Below are 17714 nucleotides of genomic sequence, written 5' to 3'. Positions count from 1 at the left end.
ACCTCCTACCTGATGGTAACAGTGAGAAAAGGGCATGCCCTGGGTGCTGGAGGTCCTTAATAATGGACACTGCCTTTCTGAGACACCGCTCCTTGAAGATGTCCTGGGTACTTTGTAGGCTAGTACCCAAGATGGAGCTGACTAGATTTACAACCCTCTGCAGCTCCTTTCAGCCCTGTGGAGGAGCCTCTCCATACCAGCCTGTCAGAATGCTCTCTACTGTACAACTATAGAAGTTTTTGAGTGTATTTGTTGACATGCCAAATCTCATGCCAAAAGTATAGCTGCTGTCTTGCCTTCTCTATAACTACATCAATATGCTGGGACCAGGTTAGATCCTCAGAGATCTTGACACACAGGAACTTGAAATTGCTCACTCTCTCCACTTTTGACCCTCTATGAGGATTGGTATGTGTTCCTTCATCTTACCCTTCCTGAAGTCCACAATCAGCTCTTTCATCTTACTGACATTGAGTGCCAGGTTGTTGCTGCGGCACCACTCCACTAGTTGGTATATCTCACTCCTGTACGCCCTCTCGTCACCACCTGAGATTCTACCAATAATGGCTGTATCGTTGGCAAATTTACAGATGGTATTTGAGCTGTGCCTAGCCACACAGTCATGTGTATATAGAGTAGAGCAGTGGGCTAAGCACACACCCCTGAGGTGCACCAGTGTTGATCATCAGCAAGGAGGATGTGTTATCACCAAGCCGCACAGATTGTGGTCTTCCGGTTAGGAAGTCGAGGATCCAATTGCAGAGGGAGGTCCAGAGGCTCAGGTTCTACAACTTCTCAATCAGGATTGTGGGAACGATGGCATTAAATGCTGAGCTATAGTCGATGAACAGCATCCTGACATAGGTGTTTCTGTTGTCCAGGTGGTCTAAAGCCATGTGGAGAGCCATTGAGATTGCATCTGCCGTTGACCTATTGTGGCGATAGGCAAACTGCAGTGGGTTCAGGTCCTTGCTGAGGCAGGAGTTCAGTCTAGTCATAACCAACCTCTCAAAGCATTTCATCACTGTCGATGTGAGTGTTACCAGGTGACAGTCATTAAGGCAGCCCACATTATTCTTCTTAGGCACTGGTATAATTGTTGCCTTTTTGAAGCAAGTGGGAACCTCCGCCCGTAGCAGTGAGAGGTTGAAAATGTCCGTGAATACTCCCGTTAGTTGGTTGGCATAGGTTTTCAGAGTCTTAGCAGGTACTCCATCGGGACCTTCTGCCTCGCGAGGGTTCACTCTCTTTAAAGACAGTCTAACATCGGCCTCTGAGACAGAGATCACAGGGTCATCAGGTGCAGCAGGGATCTTCAAGCAGTAGTTGTGTTCTCCCTTTCAAAGTGGTCATAGAAGGCATTGAGTTCATCTGGTAATGAAGCATCGCTGCCATTCAGGCTATTGGGTTTCGTTTTGTAGGAAGTAATGTCTTGCAAACCCTGCCAGAGTTGCTATGCATCCGATGTCGCCTCCAACCTCATTCGAAGTTGTCTCTTCACCCTTGAAATAGCACTCTGCAAATGGTTAAAATCATACCTGGTTTTCTGGTACAGATATGGGTCACCAGACTTGAATGACACAAGTCCACCCTTCAGCAGACGACGTACCTCCTGGTTCATCCACGGCTTGTGGTTTGGGAATATACAGTAAGTCTTTGTAGGCAGACACTCAACCACACAGGATTCCCTTTCCTCTCGGATTTCCCAGAATTCTTATTCTCTATTGTTCCGAACTATGACAGGGATGTCATCACTGGTAACTTCAGAAGTCATATCAATGATGTCTCAAACATGAACACTATGGCAGGTGAATTCCTGAGCTCATTGGACAGCTTAGAAGTTAGCCATCGACTTGCAAATACATTTGATTTAGTAATGACAAAGGGATTAAATATTATTATCTCTTTCTTGGACAACACTAGCTCTGATCATCTTTGTATACTTTTTGATGCTCTTCTGCCTGGAACCAAAGCCACAAAAGAAATTACAACTAAAAACCAATTCTTGATGCTGCAACACAACTTAAGATCTCTGAGCTGGCTAGTTCTTCTGGACTATGTGACTTAAACTGCTCAGTAAATTAAATGGTTGAATCTTTCAACAATAACTGGACAACTATATTAAATGCTGTGGCCCCACTTGAGGTTAAAAAGAAACCACATGGTAAACCGTTGCCATGGTTAAACAATTCTGACTGTGAGCTCAGGAGATCATGCAGACTAGCTGAGAGAAAATGGAGGGAAACCGGGCTAGAAATGCACTGTAATATTTTCGAGGAAAAACTAGCCTCATTTAACAGTGCTATACACGCCGCAAGAAGAAGCTATTTTCCAAGATTATTTCAGAGAATAGTAGCAATTCAAAAATATTGTTCTCAACTATAAACCGACTGTCAAATCCTGCTCCAACCTATAATGTTTTCAGTCAGACATCCACCACAAAATGTGAGGAATTCACAACATTTTTTAACAACAAAATTATGTCCACGAGGGAGAATATTGCTACAGATTCTCGTAACCTCTATGAAAACCTCATAAAAAGACAGAAAACATGTCAAAATTTACAAGTATTTCTGATTCAGAACGCTATAAAATTGAAACAAAAAGTAAATCTGTCTCAATTCTGGGCTTACCACACAATTTAAAGACTCTTAATAGATTTTGCAATTCCGTTAGAAAAAATATTTACTCATCTCTCAAAAACGTTGTTTTTTCATATGCCTTCAAAATTGTGGCTGTCAAACCCCACTTAAAAAGCAAACTTTGATAGTGAAGTGCTAACAATCTACAGGCCCGTATCAAATCTTCCCTTCTTGAGGAAGAATCTTGAGAAAGTCACATTCATTCAGCTCAACAACTTCCTGAATGAGAACAATATTCTAGAAAAGTTCCAGTCAGGATTTAGAGTAAACCACAGCACGGAGATGGCCCTTATCAAAATTGTCAATGACATTAGGCTCAGCACTGATGCCAAGAGTCTCAGTTCTAATTCTTTTAGATCCAAGTGTTGCCTTCAACACAGTTGACCAGAACATTCTCCTAGATCACCTTGAGATCTGGGTTGGCCTCTTTGGTAGTGCCCTTAATTGGTTTCACTCACATATTTCAGAGAGAACATTTTTAGTCTGTCTTGGGGACAATTTTCTAAGAGATACAATGTACCCTTTGGTGTTGGTCATATGGTGTCCTGATCCCCTACTCTTCTCCTAATACATGCTCCCTTTAGGAGACATCATTAGAGGGCGTCAGCTTGATTTCCAGAGTTATACAGATGACACACAATTGTACATCTCAGTTGAGCCTGATGTTGATACAGTAACTCTAGCCTTCCCTGACTCTGGTGTGGCTGCAATAAACCAACAGATGAGCAATAATTCCCTCAAACTAAATGAAGATAAAACTGAAATACCAAAGCCAAAAGAAATAAACTTTTTGATAAACTTGGGAACTTGACATCTCTTGTAAAATCAGAAGTAACAAGTCTGGGTGTTATCCTTGATTCAGATTTGAATTTTAAATTCCACATAAAGGAAGTGACCAGAGCAGCAGTTTTATACTTGAGGGATATTGCAAAGGTACCTTCGTTTCTGTCACGTAATGATGCGCAAAAACTAATTCACGCCTTTATATTAAATAGACTAGATTACTGCAATGCACTTTTTAATGGCCTTCCAAAGGAATCTGTTTGACAAACTTCAACTCATTCAGAACGTCGCTGCTAGACTTTTAACCAAAACCAGGATGAGGGAACATATCACTCCCATACGAGCTACACTGCATTGGCTTCATGTTTCTCTTCGAGTAGATTTTTAAGTTACTTTACTTATTTTTAAAGCTCTTAATGGTCTGAGACTGTTGTAAATCACAGAATCATTTCTGTTTTATAATCCTGCCTGAGCTCTCAGGTCTTCTTCCACTGATTTCTGAAATTTAAATAATCTCCCTCAGAAGATAATTGGCAGGCCAGCTTTTCTGAACTACACTGTGGAATTCAATACCTGAAACTTTAAGGGATTCAGACTCAGCTGACACTTTTAAATGCCAGCTCAAACCTTTGCTTTTAAATAACATCTTCTTTGTCTTTTATTTTCACGTTTGCACTTGATCCCATTGCAGAGCACTTTGCACATAATCTGTTCGAAAAGTGCTCTCAAAACATTATTATTATTACAATTAAAAAGGATGTGTGCGTTCACCCTCTCTATGGCACTATTGATTATACACCCCTCGATAAAATCCTACCCTATCTGACCCCTCCCTACAACTCAGGTACCCTAGTCTTGGCAACATTATAGTAAATCATCCTTGCCCTCTTTCCAGGGTAATGCTTTCCTTCCTAATCAAAATGTATTTTAAAAAAAAATTTACTGAGATACAGTGAGAAACAATCTGTTCCAGCCCTTCGAGCCGCACTGCCCAGCAACCCGATTTAATCCTAGCACAACCACGGGACAATTTACAATGACAAGTAACCTACCAACCGGTACATCTTTGGACTGTGGGAGGAAACCCACACAGTCACTGGTAACCAGTATCTGTAGCTATACTCTCCCTAATGAAAGTAATTTTGTTGATTGAAACATATTGCAAATTCCTCACGTTTTGTGGCAGATGCTTGACTGAGGACATTATAGGTTGGGGTAGGGTACAACAGTGGCTTGAATGGCTGCTATCCTCTGTAATAATCTTAGAAAATGGACTCTTCTTGCAGAGTGTATAGCAGCGTTAAACAAGGCTCGTTTTTCCTTGAAAATATTACGGGGGTGGATTCCTAGCCTAGTTTTCCTCTATCTTCCCTCAGCTAATTTACAATGCCGTGTCCAACTGCAATGTTATCCCAGTACTCTGCCAATCCTTCTCTTTGAACACGTGTGCTACCAGTGCACTCCAGGTTCGACAAGTGGCTTGAACCTCCAGATAAAAACATGCTCAGCTCCCCTGGAATTCCACAACATCAAGAAAGGTGCAGCCACAGAAATACTCGTGCCTGATGAAGAGTCTTGGTCTGAAACATAGACTGTTCACATGTTCTGCCAGTTGTTCCCAGCACAATCTTCTATGTGGTGGTGTGCTGGGGCAATGGCATCAACATGGGTGATGCCAACAGGCTCAATAGACTGTCAGAAAGGCTGGCTCTGTCATTGGAGTCAAACTGGACACACTGGAGGTTGTGGTAGAACGAAGGGCCCTGTGGAAAATCCTGGCAATCTGGACAATGTTTCTCACCTTCTACATGCCACCTTGGCTGAACAGAGGAGCACTTTCACTAAAAGACTGATACAACTGGTTGGAGTAAAGATTTTTACTCCTCATGTATGTGAAGGATATAAGAAATAAAGTCAATTCAATTCAACTGCACTGCTCCAAAGATCACTATACGAGATCATTCTTACCCTTGGCCATTAGGCTCTATAATGTGTCAACCTACAGTTGGGAAAGTGATGACCCCCCCCCCCCCATTCGACTGTGGTAACTTACTTTTTATTCTTTCTTACTTCTCTTTTAATATTTATATCTGTGCACTTGTAATACTACTGTAACACTAATTTCCTTTGGGATCAATAAAGTATCTATCTTTTTGCCTCCATAGATGCTGCCTGACCTGCTGAGCTCTTCCAGCATTTTGTGCGTGTTGCCTGAAGTTTCACGATTTCTAGCAAATGCAAAATCTCCTGTGTCTCTGAAATGTCGACTGCCCACTTCCCTCTATAAAATCTCCTGTGTCTCTGAAATGTTGACTGCCCACTTCCCTCTGCAGGAGCTGCCCAACCTGTTGAGTCCTCCAGCACTCTGTGTGTTGCACTCTACCCTTACTGCTCGGATCAATCCAAGAACAGCCCTCTAGCCTTGAATGGAATTCCACTGGGTGGAGACCCAAAAATAACTGTCACGACTGAAAATATCTCAGAATAGAAGACTAAACAGAAGCATTAACATTTTAACTTAAGTCTCCCACTTCAGAAAATGGCCCAAGCCACTTCAGAGCACTGAGCTCAGACAAATGTTAGTATATCTGATAAAGGATCATCATTTTTTAAACTCTGTAGCTGAGCATCCTTAGACAGAGATCATGCTCCTCCCATTCAGAATGAGTGAAAATAACTTTCAAATAACTTCTAACACAGATCCTTCATCCAACATCCTCTGGCACTTTAAGAAAAAAAATACAGGAATAAAAGTTTTCACTTGCCAAGCATCTCACTACCAGCTCCTTTCCGCCTCTTTGTCTGAAACACCCTAATGTTGGTATCAGTCGCTGATCTTCTCATTCCATCAAATTGAGTTTGTTGTCATATACTGTAGACTGCTTTCATCACAGGCAGGCACATGGTATTAGAGACACAACATTTGCAAGACAGTCTGTATTGCAGTCATCTACTACTATCAACTTATCCTCCCTTCCTGACTGAGCTCGCACCTGAATCGTAAAGAAGTACACAGGATTTCTTCAACAGATCTCTTGGGACTCTGAACAGCAAATGTTTCATCGGTTCAAGTTCAAACAAAACCTGCAATGAGACTCGCTAAACATTTTAAAGTGTTTACTACTGTTGGGTACAGGTAAAATGGTGAATGTACAGTGAGGCCAGTCCTGAGGGGTCTTGGCCCAAAACGTCGACTGTATTCTTTTCCAAAGATGCTGCCTGGCCGGCTGAGTTCCTCCAGCATTTTGTGTGTGTTGCTTTGGATTTCCAGCATCTGCAGATTTTCTCTTGTTTACCAATGCACCATACCTATTTTGCTGTGAAGATTTGTTTATCTCCAGTTTTTAAAAACATAGTGAATCACAGGGACATGCAGCAAGGAAACAGGCCCTTTGGCCGATCAAGTGCACTAACTGTAAACCAGCCACTGTACGCTGTCTTAACACTAATCCCATTTTTCTTTTACTTTTCCCATATCCTCTCCCACACCTACCCATTTCTCCCACTCACCTCCACACTTGGGGGAAGTTACATGCAAACTAATTGCCAACCTGCATATGTTTGGGATGCAGAAGGAAACTGGAGCACCCAGAAGAGAACGTGCAGACTTCATACTGACAGTCCCCAGGTCAGCATTTAAACTGTTTGTACTGACAGTGTGGCAGTGGCTCTACAAGCCGTACCACTTTGATGTCCAGAATTTGTTTTAGCATAGAAATAACACCCTCTCAGCCAACAGCCATCTAACAAAGAGAAACAATATTGACTATTGTGGATATTGAGCTCAATCAATCATCATCTATGCCCATGGACGATAAGCCCAACCACAATCCCACAGTAGTCACAGACTTCAACTATAGGCCACATAATGATGTTCAGGTTGATCCCAGCCAATGGTCACCCTCCACTGCTGAGACTGACCCAGTACGTGGTCTGTTAGAGAAAGAGAGAGAGAGGCCACATGACAGATGGCAACAGCCATTCGACAATGGACCAAGGGCAGTTGCCGCTTCCCAACAATGACCACAATGCTTTGGGCATTGATGTGGGCAGTGAGTTACATTAAGGTAGTTACTGCTCTTAGCCAAAAGCCACTTAGGACAGTTACTTTGATCTTAACCAATGGTCAGCTGGCCATGGACATTGACATCCCCACCAACCCATTAGTGTATAGTGACTCCAGTCAAGATTTTAGTCATTAATGCTAACACACGGTCACTTATGAACATCACCTGAAAAAAAAAAGGTAAAAACTTTGGTGACATTCATACTTAGGTGACTATTTGTTACCTGACAGACAGTAACAGACTGCAAAGATTACCTAACACAATAGACAATCATCTCATCCAAAGGTCCCTTACACTCTGACCAACACTAATTGGTTATTGCTGGTTCCCTTTGAGGTGGTGGCAGCCAGCCACCATCTGGGACCACGGCAGCCCTTAGGTGAAGGTGCTTTCATAGTGCTGCCTGGTGGGAGATTCAGGATTTAGATCTGGTCACAGTGGGTGGCGGGGTGGAGATATCAACCAAAGGAGGTGCAAGGTTCTCCCTCCCTTCACTAGTCTGCAGGTCACCCTCGGGCAAGGTGTAGCACCTATTTAGACCACCCCATCAGGGTGACGTGAAACTACGGGAGCAGGTGGTGGATGGTCGTACGAGCAGCTTGTACAGATCACAAGTCCTGGTTATGTGACCAGTGATGCCAGGCAGGCAATCTCTGAAGAGTACTAATAATGGCTGGACTCACCTGTCTTGTAAAGAGACTGCCCAGAAGGCAGCAATGGCAAACCACTTCTGTAAAGAAATTTGCCAAGAACAGTCATGGTCAAGGACCATGGCCACCCATGTTGTACGACACTGCACATAACGACAGTGAGAAACAGTGATATAATTCCAAGTTTGAATGGTGTGTGACTTGGCAGGGAATCCACAGGCCCCAGCAACCTTGAATTCCTGGTGGTGGCGGTGAAGGTGGGTTTGGGCGATATTGTTGGGAGCAGCTTAACAATGTAACTGCAGTACACTGTGGCGCACACTATAGTCTCCAAGCCTCAGTGGTGGAGGGCTGGTTAATGGGTTACAAATTAAGCAGGATGTTCTGACATGGATGCTACAAGCTTCTTGGCTATTGGAGCTGCACTCATCAAAACAAGCGAAGAGTATTCCATCAGATTCATGACCGCTTTATAGATGCTGAAAACGACTTTGGATTGTCAGGCCGTGAGTATCATACTACAGGATGCCCAGCTTCTGATCTGCATTTGTAGGAATGGTATTTACTTGTGTGTTCCAGCCGAGCTTCTGATCAATGGTGGTCCCCGGGACACTGATGGTGGGGGGCATAATGAGGGCATTTTCTTTGAACATCAAGGTCAATTGCTTGGACTCCGTTTTGTTGGAAAAGGAGACTGTGAGAAGAATTGTACTACTTTCTACCCAAATCCTACTCCAAGTCTTGCAAGTCAATTAGCAGATGAAACAGATCACTGCACTATCAACAGTGTCCACCCGGACTTCTGTGCTTGCAGTCATTGATGAACGGCTGAAGGTGGCTGGGTCAGGACGATACTCCGAGGAACACTTGGCGTGATGTCTTGGGGCTTCAGTGCCTGACCTCCAACACCCATCATTCCTTGTCTGAGGTACCACTCCAGTCAAGGATCGTTTGTTTCTCAAAGCCCACTGAATTGAGTTTTAACACGGCTTCTTGGCCAAATGCTACAGTAACTTAGAGTCAAAGAGTCATAGAGTCATAGAAAAGTACAGCACACAAGCAGGCCCTTTGGCCCATCTAGTCCATGCTGAAACCATTTAAACTGCCTACTCCCATCAAGCTGATAAACAGGAGTATGCTTGGATGCATTACAAGCACATTACCGCCTATCTAGAAATAAGACAGTTGATCATTCTCAACCAGGAATACAGAGAATCCTTGAGCAACATAAATGTGTTCTTCGATGTTTCTGCATCTGCAGAATCTTTTGTGCTCATGATACTGAGAATCCTTTGATCACTTCTCAACAGAGCTAAGATTGTTAACAGATACCTGCAGTTTCATAGTTGAGGGATCTGAGTGAGATTCGATTTTTTATGGAATTCATGAGTCCAATGTGGCTACTATGAGAGACAGAATTAATGCCAGAAAAGTGTTTCCAGATACACAAAGCCTTGGAGCTATCAGATGTTTGGCCTGAAATGTGGGAGTAGATGCACTGAACATCGACAGATGAGGGAAAGTACAGTAAATGTTGCTGAGACATTGCAAATATTGTGGCAATAACGAGAGGCTAAAATGAAATAAAACCATGCCTTGGAGAAATTGTGTGCAATTTGGATTACAAAATCATTGCTACAGAGAGCAGCTGATGAAGAAGGCATTGGAAGCTTTTGCAATGGAGGAGATGAGCTAGTCGGACTTAGAGAACCAGTTGAACACAACTTGCCCAATACTTACCATGGTGACTCCTGTGGAAGGAACATGCACTATGCAATCTATGCCAAGGTATAGGAGTAAGGGCAACCAGTGCCATAACACATTGTAGCTGTTCTCTTCCTGCTTTGTATTCTGTGCTGTGGGGGTTATTATGTTTATTATAACTAGTCACAAGAGTGGGGCGTGGTAAAAGCAAAGGGAATAAGTTATGTATTCTTGCTTATTTCATGGCTGTTTGTAGCTTGAGACCGGCAGAGGTCGTATCTTTTGCTGACCGCTTAAAATTCGCTGAATAATGCTTCACTTACACTTGGGTATGCTGAAGTTCATCACTTCAAGACTATGTGTTTGCTAATTGCTAATAAAGGATCGAATAAAGAATTCAACTTTTGGAGTAATCGTTGGAGTTGGGGACACGTCATAATAACTCCGTAGCAGTCGCAGGCTAGCGGCAATTGTTTTATTTCAGTTTTGCCGCTACACTTCTTGTTCCAGAATCAAATGTTCTCCCAATAGCATCAGCTTAAGCAATGAGCCATGTGCTGCTAATAGACAACAAGACCACATTTACACTCACTGGGAGATACTTTCTGCAGGTAGTGAGATGTAAGATGTGGAATTTCAGTTTTCCAGCACTTTGCTTTGTAGCCTAGCTTTGGTGATTTAAGGGTTTGTCTAGATGCTTCTTAACTGATGTGAGTCTCTGCTTCCATCAAACAGTGTATTCCATATTCTAGTCACTGTTTGACCAAAAAACAGATGCCCTCTGAACCCCCTCCCCCTCACCTGAACCTATGTCATCTAGTTTTAGACACCTCTGCTATGGGGAAAAGATTCTTGCTGTCTACCCTCTCTGTACCTCTCATAATATTGAATATCTCAATGAGTTTTCTCCCAAAACCTCCTCCACTCCAAGGAATAAAAAACAGCTTACTTGGTTTCTCCTCATAACAGAAATTTTCTGTCCCAGGCAGCACCCTGGTGAATCTTTTCCCCAGGTTACTGGGGACTTATCCCCTGCAGTCTATGGACAAGTGATTTTTTTCTCCAGCAACCCCTGTCAATCCTGATCGCATGGATATAGAAGGACCTCTCCAGTTCTCATAATGGGGAGAAATGGTACCAGTGGGAGAGCTTAATTAGGAAGATGAGGGAAGGTCTCACCTTCAACATGATGGAGCCTGGATGCACAGCAGAACCACTGGCACAACAGCAAGTTGCTCTATAGCCTTAGCCTTTACCTGTTACCTACTGTGGTAGGTGTTCAATGCTTTAGTTAGTATGTGCCCCGGTTTGGATGCATGAATTATATAGAGGGCTTAGAAGACCCTAGAAATGACCCAAATGAGGGCCAAATTTACTGAGGATTTTTTTCTAACTAAAGTGGACCCAAGCAGGAATTTAAAAACGTAAACACGAGGAATTCTGCAGATGCTGGAAATTCAAGCAACGCACATCAAAGTTGCTGGTGAACGCAGCGGGCCAGGCAGCATCTCTAGGAAGAGGTACAGTTGATGTTTCGGGCTGAGACCCTTCGTCAGGACGAAGGAACGTTATGACTGACGAGCCTAAATCGAATCTTCTCCCCCTGGTCAGCAACAATTTTGTAGGACACTTATCCAGTGACCATTTCTCATGCCTGTGAGTGAATAAAAAGCTCCACACCACACCAAACGTGATTCCCCCCTCCCTGAAATCCGGTGTCTAACACCAACTTGTATCAAACATGATTGGGCCTCACGGATAAACATCTGTTCCCAAACCCAGGTTGGTGCCCTCACCAAGCTCACCCAGCAAGTTTGATGATTTCTCACAGGGTTTAACTGCTCATTGGATGTGAACTAAGCCAACGGGTAGGAAGCCAGTAAAGGGAACTTAACCGATTGGAGATCTTTGGCTCACGCTTGGTTATTTTCAATCAGTCAGTGGAACTCCACAAAAGACCAAGATCAGTCTTTGGGGAAATAAGGGTAAAGGAGGATAAACAGAAAGAAAGAAAAGGGGAGATATAGTGGAGAGATAGAAGGGGAAATGCTGCATTTAGAGTAAGGAGAATGTGGGAGGACCCGAAAGAGAAACTGTTGAGGGTGAGGACCAGTTCAGCCAAGCGGAGGAGTGTGGCGGTGGAGGATAGGTCTGTTGTCCAGAACAAAGTGGAGAGATTTAACGCTTTCCTGAGGGGGTATAGGACTATACAGGTACTGGACGCCCATAAGGAAAGTACAGACATGTTTGGAAACCCAAGCTCAGTGTAGGAGAGTCTTACAGCAAAGTATCCTGTGATGGGAAGGAGGCGGTTGTTCACTAAATCTAGAAAAGGAGTCACAATCAGTGTTTGAATGAAGGGTTAAGGGCTTTGTGTTGAACTTGGAGGACAGGGGTCGGGAATTGAAGATATAATTCAAAGACTGAGATTAACTCCATGGGGAATGAGATACTTTTGGCAGATGAAATCTGGAGCCAAATAACCCATATTAATAAAAATGGACCCTATTCAACTTTTAAAATTGTTACTAGTTTCCTTAGACTGAAGCCCACCCCCCACCTCCAAAAGGCATCTGGTACAATATCACAGGCTTCTGCATATAAAGAGACACAATACAGAGCCAAGTGTTCACAATCAGAATGTAACCTGCAGGCATCGACAGATATCAAAATGGAGCAAGATACAAATTAAATTTTCATGGAAATCTCCAAGAGGGAACTTGGCTGCTCACAGAACATAGGCAGTTTAATATTACAGACATTCCAACCACAAGAGTAAAATACCAATGCACCTCACAAGTGGTTCCAATCAAACAAGACCTCCTCTTCCTCCACTAAGCACTGTGCTCAATTCAATATCTTCAACCTTCAGGAGAGAAGAGCAGGAAATCCTGCAACTTCCCAAGTACATTTACCATTCCTGTTCAGCCTGATGGCAGGGTGAGGAGGTGGAAGATAATGTCTGAAGGAAAAGCGGGAAAGAGGTGTAGAACAGGATCAATAGAGACCAGTGGCGCTCGCAATGCAGCCCAGGGCCAGCTACCACTCTCATCTTCCTCACCTGTGGCCCTCAGTGGATGTGCTGCTCCATGTGTCTCTGCGCCTCCATCCACACCCTGCCAGCTCTGGGGTGTTGCTGGCACCAGATATATAGAGGAGAAAAATACAGAGCGAGAAAGACATTGACCCAAAATAAGCTACCATAATCATTTCAACAACATCTTCTTACCCCCGCAGAGCACAACCCCCCACCGCCACTTCCAAACACAAACCTGAACAGGTTCTGAAAAATACTGAGCTACTCTTTTGGAAAAAAAATCAAGCACCGCCTTTGGTTGAGCTCCGAACAGAAAACACACGGAACAAAATTAATTTCTATTTTGTGTAAAATTGATAGGCAGTAACCAGCACTTAAGTTATCGTTAAGTGGCAAATCCAGAGACAACGTCGCAAGACACCCAGAATTTGAGGTTCATCATGGTCAACTGTATGGTCAGACCAACTAGCCAAATGATTTAACCCTGTGATTCTTGTACACCAGAGTAAAGAACACAATTCTTTGTAACTGGCAAAGCCGATAAGATCCAGGCTTAAGGTCAACCCAGCAGTACCTTGGAATGATTTCACTGTTGCTAACAAGGATTCATATCCAGCAGTACCATTACTGGGGACAATAAAGGGAATTATTCAATCCCCCCTCAGCAACCGTGGGGCATTCACCTTTAATTTAGATCAACCGCACACTTGGATCAGAACCAGATGAACAATGTTATTGCTACCAGATTTTAAATTGCTAGGATACCTCACAGATACTTACTCTTGAGAGGACCCAGGTTGTCCAGGAAGAGGGCCAGGCCAAAACTGCAAGAACAAATACAACACAGGGTAACGACATTTCAATTGATAAGCCAAAAACACAAAGTTCAAAGTACATTTATTATTGAAGTATGTATACCTTGAGATTTGTCTCCTTGCAGCCAGCCACAAAACAAAGAAACCCAATAGGACCCATTTAAAGAAGAAGACCGTCAGAACAAATGTGCAGGAAAAAAAAAACAAATTGTGCAAACAACTGAAGTTCACAAACTTGAGTCAACAGCCACGAAGCCAGTCATCATGGCAAGCCATCTATGGTACATAACCATTCTTGAACAGCCAAGTACGTCTGAGAGGTCTAATGCGTTTGGAAAGTAACTGGGGCCTTTGGGAATATAGTTCCAAAATAGTTTATTCTTGGGAACTCCTTGCCTCATATTTGGCCTGACTGAGGAAACATCAGTGGAGGTTGTCTACCCGGCTCATTTTTACTCTGTTGCTCTTGTTTCATGCACCATCCCAACGCTTGTCAGAGCATTTAGGCCTCCCTCACTGGTATCACGCAAATTTTTCATCAGAAATACTCAGGTCATTGGGTCTGCATTCATAAATTGCACCCGTTGATTGATTGATTGATTTATTGGGATACAGCACAGGAATAGGCCCTTCCGGCCCTTTGAGATGCACTGGCCAACAACCCCCGACATAACCCTAGCCTAATCATGGGACAATTTACCACCACCCATTAACCTACCGACCGGCAGGTCTCTGGACCCGGAGGAAACCCACTCGGTCACGGGAAGAATGTATAAACTCCTTACAGACCGCACTGGGAATCGAATCCGGGTCGCTGGTACTGTAAACCACTACTGTAATGTGCCACCTGTTCTTCAAAACAGTGGAAAGCAGATTGAAAATACCTGGGTGAATTTTGGAGTTCACTTTGCTGATGGTACACAATGTGTGGTTTGTGTGTCAATACTGGACAGGGTAAATGCTGATCTAGCGTTTGCTCATTAAGTGGTGTACTCATTATGACAGCTAGGTACATTCTATAGTTTGGCCAGTCATTATGCTACTGTTAAGCTTTACTAATCTCAGCAAAGTCGATGAGAGACACCAGCTGAATCTTAAGAAGTCAGTGAAACTGTTATTAAATTAGTAAGTGATATTGCAACATGGATAAGACACAGTTAAGTTAAACTTACTTATTACTTAAACAAGATTTAGGTCCAGCGCTTGCATTGCTACCTTTAAATGGCATTAGAACAGCATTCTTGAAAGTCACATAAGAACAAGAACTTCAGTTGTGAGGTTCACAGAATAGCAATGTCAGGGATCCCTGTGTAACGCTGTGCTGAGATATGGGGGAAATAGCGAAAGAAGCCTGGAGCGAGACCAGGACTGGGAAGCTGAGAGTAGCCATTACCTTGACCACTACGGCTGGTGCAGCCGAGACACATGGAGTCCAATATGTCCCTTCTGAGTGAGGACGAAGCATACAGTATGTGTGGGCACAGGGGCTGTGTGAATTTCAGATGGGGACAAGGAGGCGTACAGGAGCAAGATAGATCAGCTAGTTGAGTGGTGTCGCAGCGACAACCTTGCACTCAACACCAGTGAGACCAAAGAGCTGATGGTGGACCTTGGAAAGGGTAAGATGAGGGAAAGCACACCAGTCCTCACTGAGGGGTCAGAAGTGGAAAAGGTGAGCAATTTCCTGGGTGTCAACATCTCTGAGGATCTATCCCGGGTCTAGCATATCAAAGGCACAACAGCGGCTATATTTTATTAAGAGATTGAGGAGATTTGGTACGTCACCAAATACACTCGTGGAGAGCACCTAACTGGCTCCATCACTGTCTGGCATTGGGGTGGGGGGGAGAAGAGTCACTACACAGGATCGAAATAAGCTGCAGAAAGTTGTGAACTCAGCTCCATCGTGGGCACCAGCCTCCCCAGCATCCTGGACACCTTTAGGGAGCGATGCCTCAAAAAGGCAGCATCCATCAGTAAGGACCCCATCTCCCAGGACGTGTCCTCTTCTCAATGCTACCATCAGGAAAGTGGTACAGGAGCCAGAAAGCACACAGTCGATGATTCAGGAACAGCTTCTTCCCCTCTGCCATCAGATTTCTGAATGGACATTGAACCCATGAACACTACCTCATCACTTTTTTTTTCCTTTTTGCACTATTTATTTAATTTAACTTTTTAAATATATGCATACATTTACTGTAATTTACAGTTGTTATTGTGCACTGCAACGTACTTCTGCTGCCCAACAATAAATTCGCCACATACGCCGGTGATATTAAACCCGATTATGATTCTGATGAAAACTCCTGCAACATTTCCAGTTACAGTTAGCAACCCTTACCCAAAGGGTCCCGATTCCTGCAATGGTCAACACTAACAGCCATCAGACTGTGCCTGGGAAGGGGAACATTAGGAACCTTCCTCCTGTTCTCTGTTATTGGTTTAGGTACAGCAAAGACCACCAAACTAAGCTGCAATGCTTCTGAAATTGGATGGCCCTATCATTCTTGGCTTTGCTCAGCTGGACCATCGGTTAGCCATATGACACATTTACAGTACGAACAGATACTCTTTTTTGTAAACAATTTTGGGCCTCGTATCGAAGGTTTGATGTGCTGGCCCTGAAGAGGCTCCAGAAGTGGTTCACAAGAGTGATCCACAGCTAAAACATGAACATTTGATGTCTCTGGCCCTGTATTCAATTTATCATCATTGAAAGACCTGAGTAGAATTGTCCCCATTAGCAGGAGAGTTGAGGATCCAAGGGCACAGCCTCAGAATAAAGGAACCTCCCTTTAAAACTGAGATAAGAAGGAATTTCTTCTGCCAGAGCGCCGTGAATCTGTAGAATTCTTTGCTACTGAGGGCTGTGGAGGCCAGGTCATCGTACTTACTGGTAAGGGAGGTTAATGGTTACGGGGAGGGAACAGGAGAACGGAGCTGGGAAGATCAGACATATGGTAGAGCAGGCTCAATGGGCTGAATGGCCCAATTCTGTTCATATATTGTATCTTATGTTCTTTAAAACGGGTTATAGCCATGCTCCTGAGTTCTGCCACTTTACACAGCTGGCAGGCACATTCATTACTATACAGAGTTTGTTGTCCCAGCTGTGCACACACTGGAGCCAATGTGTATTTAAGAAATGATTCACTTAGTCATAATTCTTCAGTCATTTGACTCAGGAAGGGTGATGACAAGTGTCCCCACCTATGTTGGACATGAGGAAGTTTAAAGGCGATAACACCCACTTAGACCTTATCTTTATCTCATTCTGAATGCAATATTTGACAAGTGCTCGGCCATGGACAGGACGAGTTTTCCACAGTACCTTTCATAACCAAAGTGTTTTATGCCAGGTGAATTACTTTTTGAAGAGTAATTAATGTTGTAACAAAGGAAACACAGCTGACAGGTGTACATACTGATTCACCGTTATGATTAGAACAGATAATCTGCTTTGATGTGTTGGGTGAAGGGTAAATGCTCATGAAAATACCAAGGACTCCAAGTAGTATTGCCAAGTCTTTTGCATCCACCTAATGCTCAGCACGGAAATGGATTAATAGCTAAGAGCTTGTGCTCAAGTACCTAGGGGGAGGTTTGAATTTGAAACTTTCTGAGTAAAGATCTGAGGATGCTACTGGTGATTTTGGCAGCCAGCTAAGGATTGGAACCATCCCTCGGATGCCCGACTCAACACACAAAAACAGGAAGCTGGAAGCAGGTGAAGGTCTCTTACCCTGGCTGTCCCTGGATAAGGAGCTTGAGGGATTGGAGTTATCCCCAGTTTGTTCTGCATTGCAGTCGCTGACACGATTTGCGCTGAAGACATGGCAGCCATGTTCTGCAGAGCCTTATCTTTTGAAGCTTGATCCTTTAAAAATAAAGGAATGTGGATTAGCAACATCCTGCAGAGAGAGCACGGAAAAATATTATGGACAGTAAACTCAATGCAAGAACAATGACAATGGGAAAGATTGGGCCATTTTGCCTGAAGTTCTTTTTGGAAA

At 43.5% G+C, this 17714-nt stretch overlaps 1 protein-coding gene across 1 annotated transcript in view; it reads right to left on the bottom strand.

Annotated features, from left to right (window-relative positions):
- The window catches only part of LOC140195694 (transcriptional enhancer factor TEF-5-like), a 210672-nt gene that overhangs the window by 41328 nt on the left and 151630 nt on the right, over positions 1-17714 (bottom strand). The window contains exons 7-9 of the mRNA XM_072254407.1: positions 17444-17578; positions 13664-13707; positions 12908-12982 (exon numbers count right to left, since the gene is read on the bottom strand). Of these exons, the coding sequence (XP_072110508.1) occupies positions 12908-12982; positions 13664-13707; positions 17444-17578 (254 nt within the window). The remainder of the gene's footprint in view (positions 1-12907; positions 12983-13663; positions 13708-17443; positions 17579-17714) is intronic.

The sequence above is a fragment of the Mobula birostris genome, chromosome 3, assembly GCF_030028105.1.
Source record: "Mobula birostris isolate sMobBir1 chromosome 3, sMobBir1.hap1, whole genome shotgun sequence".
Taxonomy (NCBI): domain Eukaryota; kingdom Metazoa; phylum Chordata; class Chondrichthyes; order Myliobatiformes; family Myliobatidae; genus Mobula; species Mobula birostris.
The sequence above is the reverse complement of the archived record's forward strand: the minus strand, read 5'-3'. Positions and strand labels throughout refer to the sequence as shown.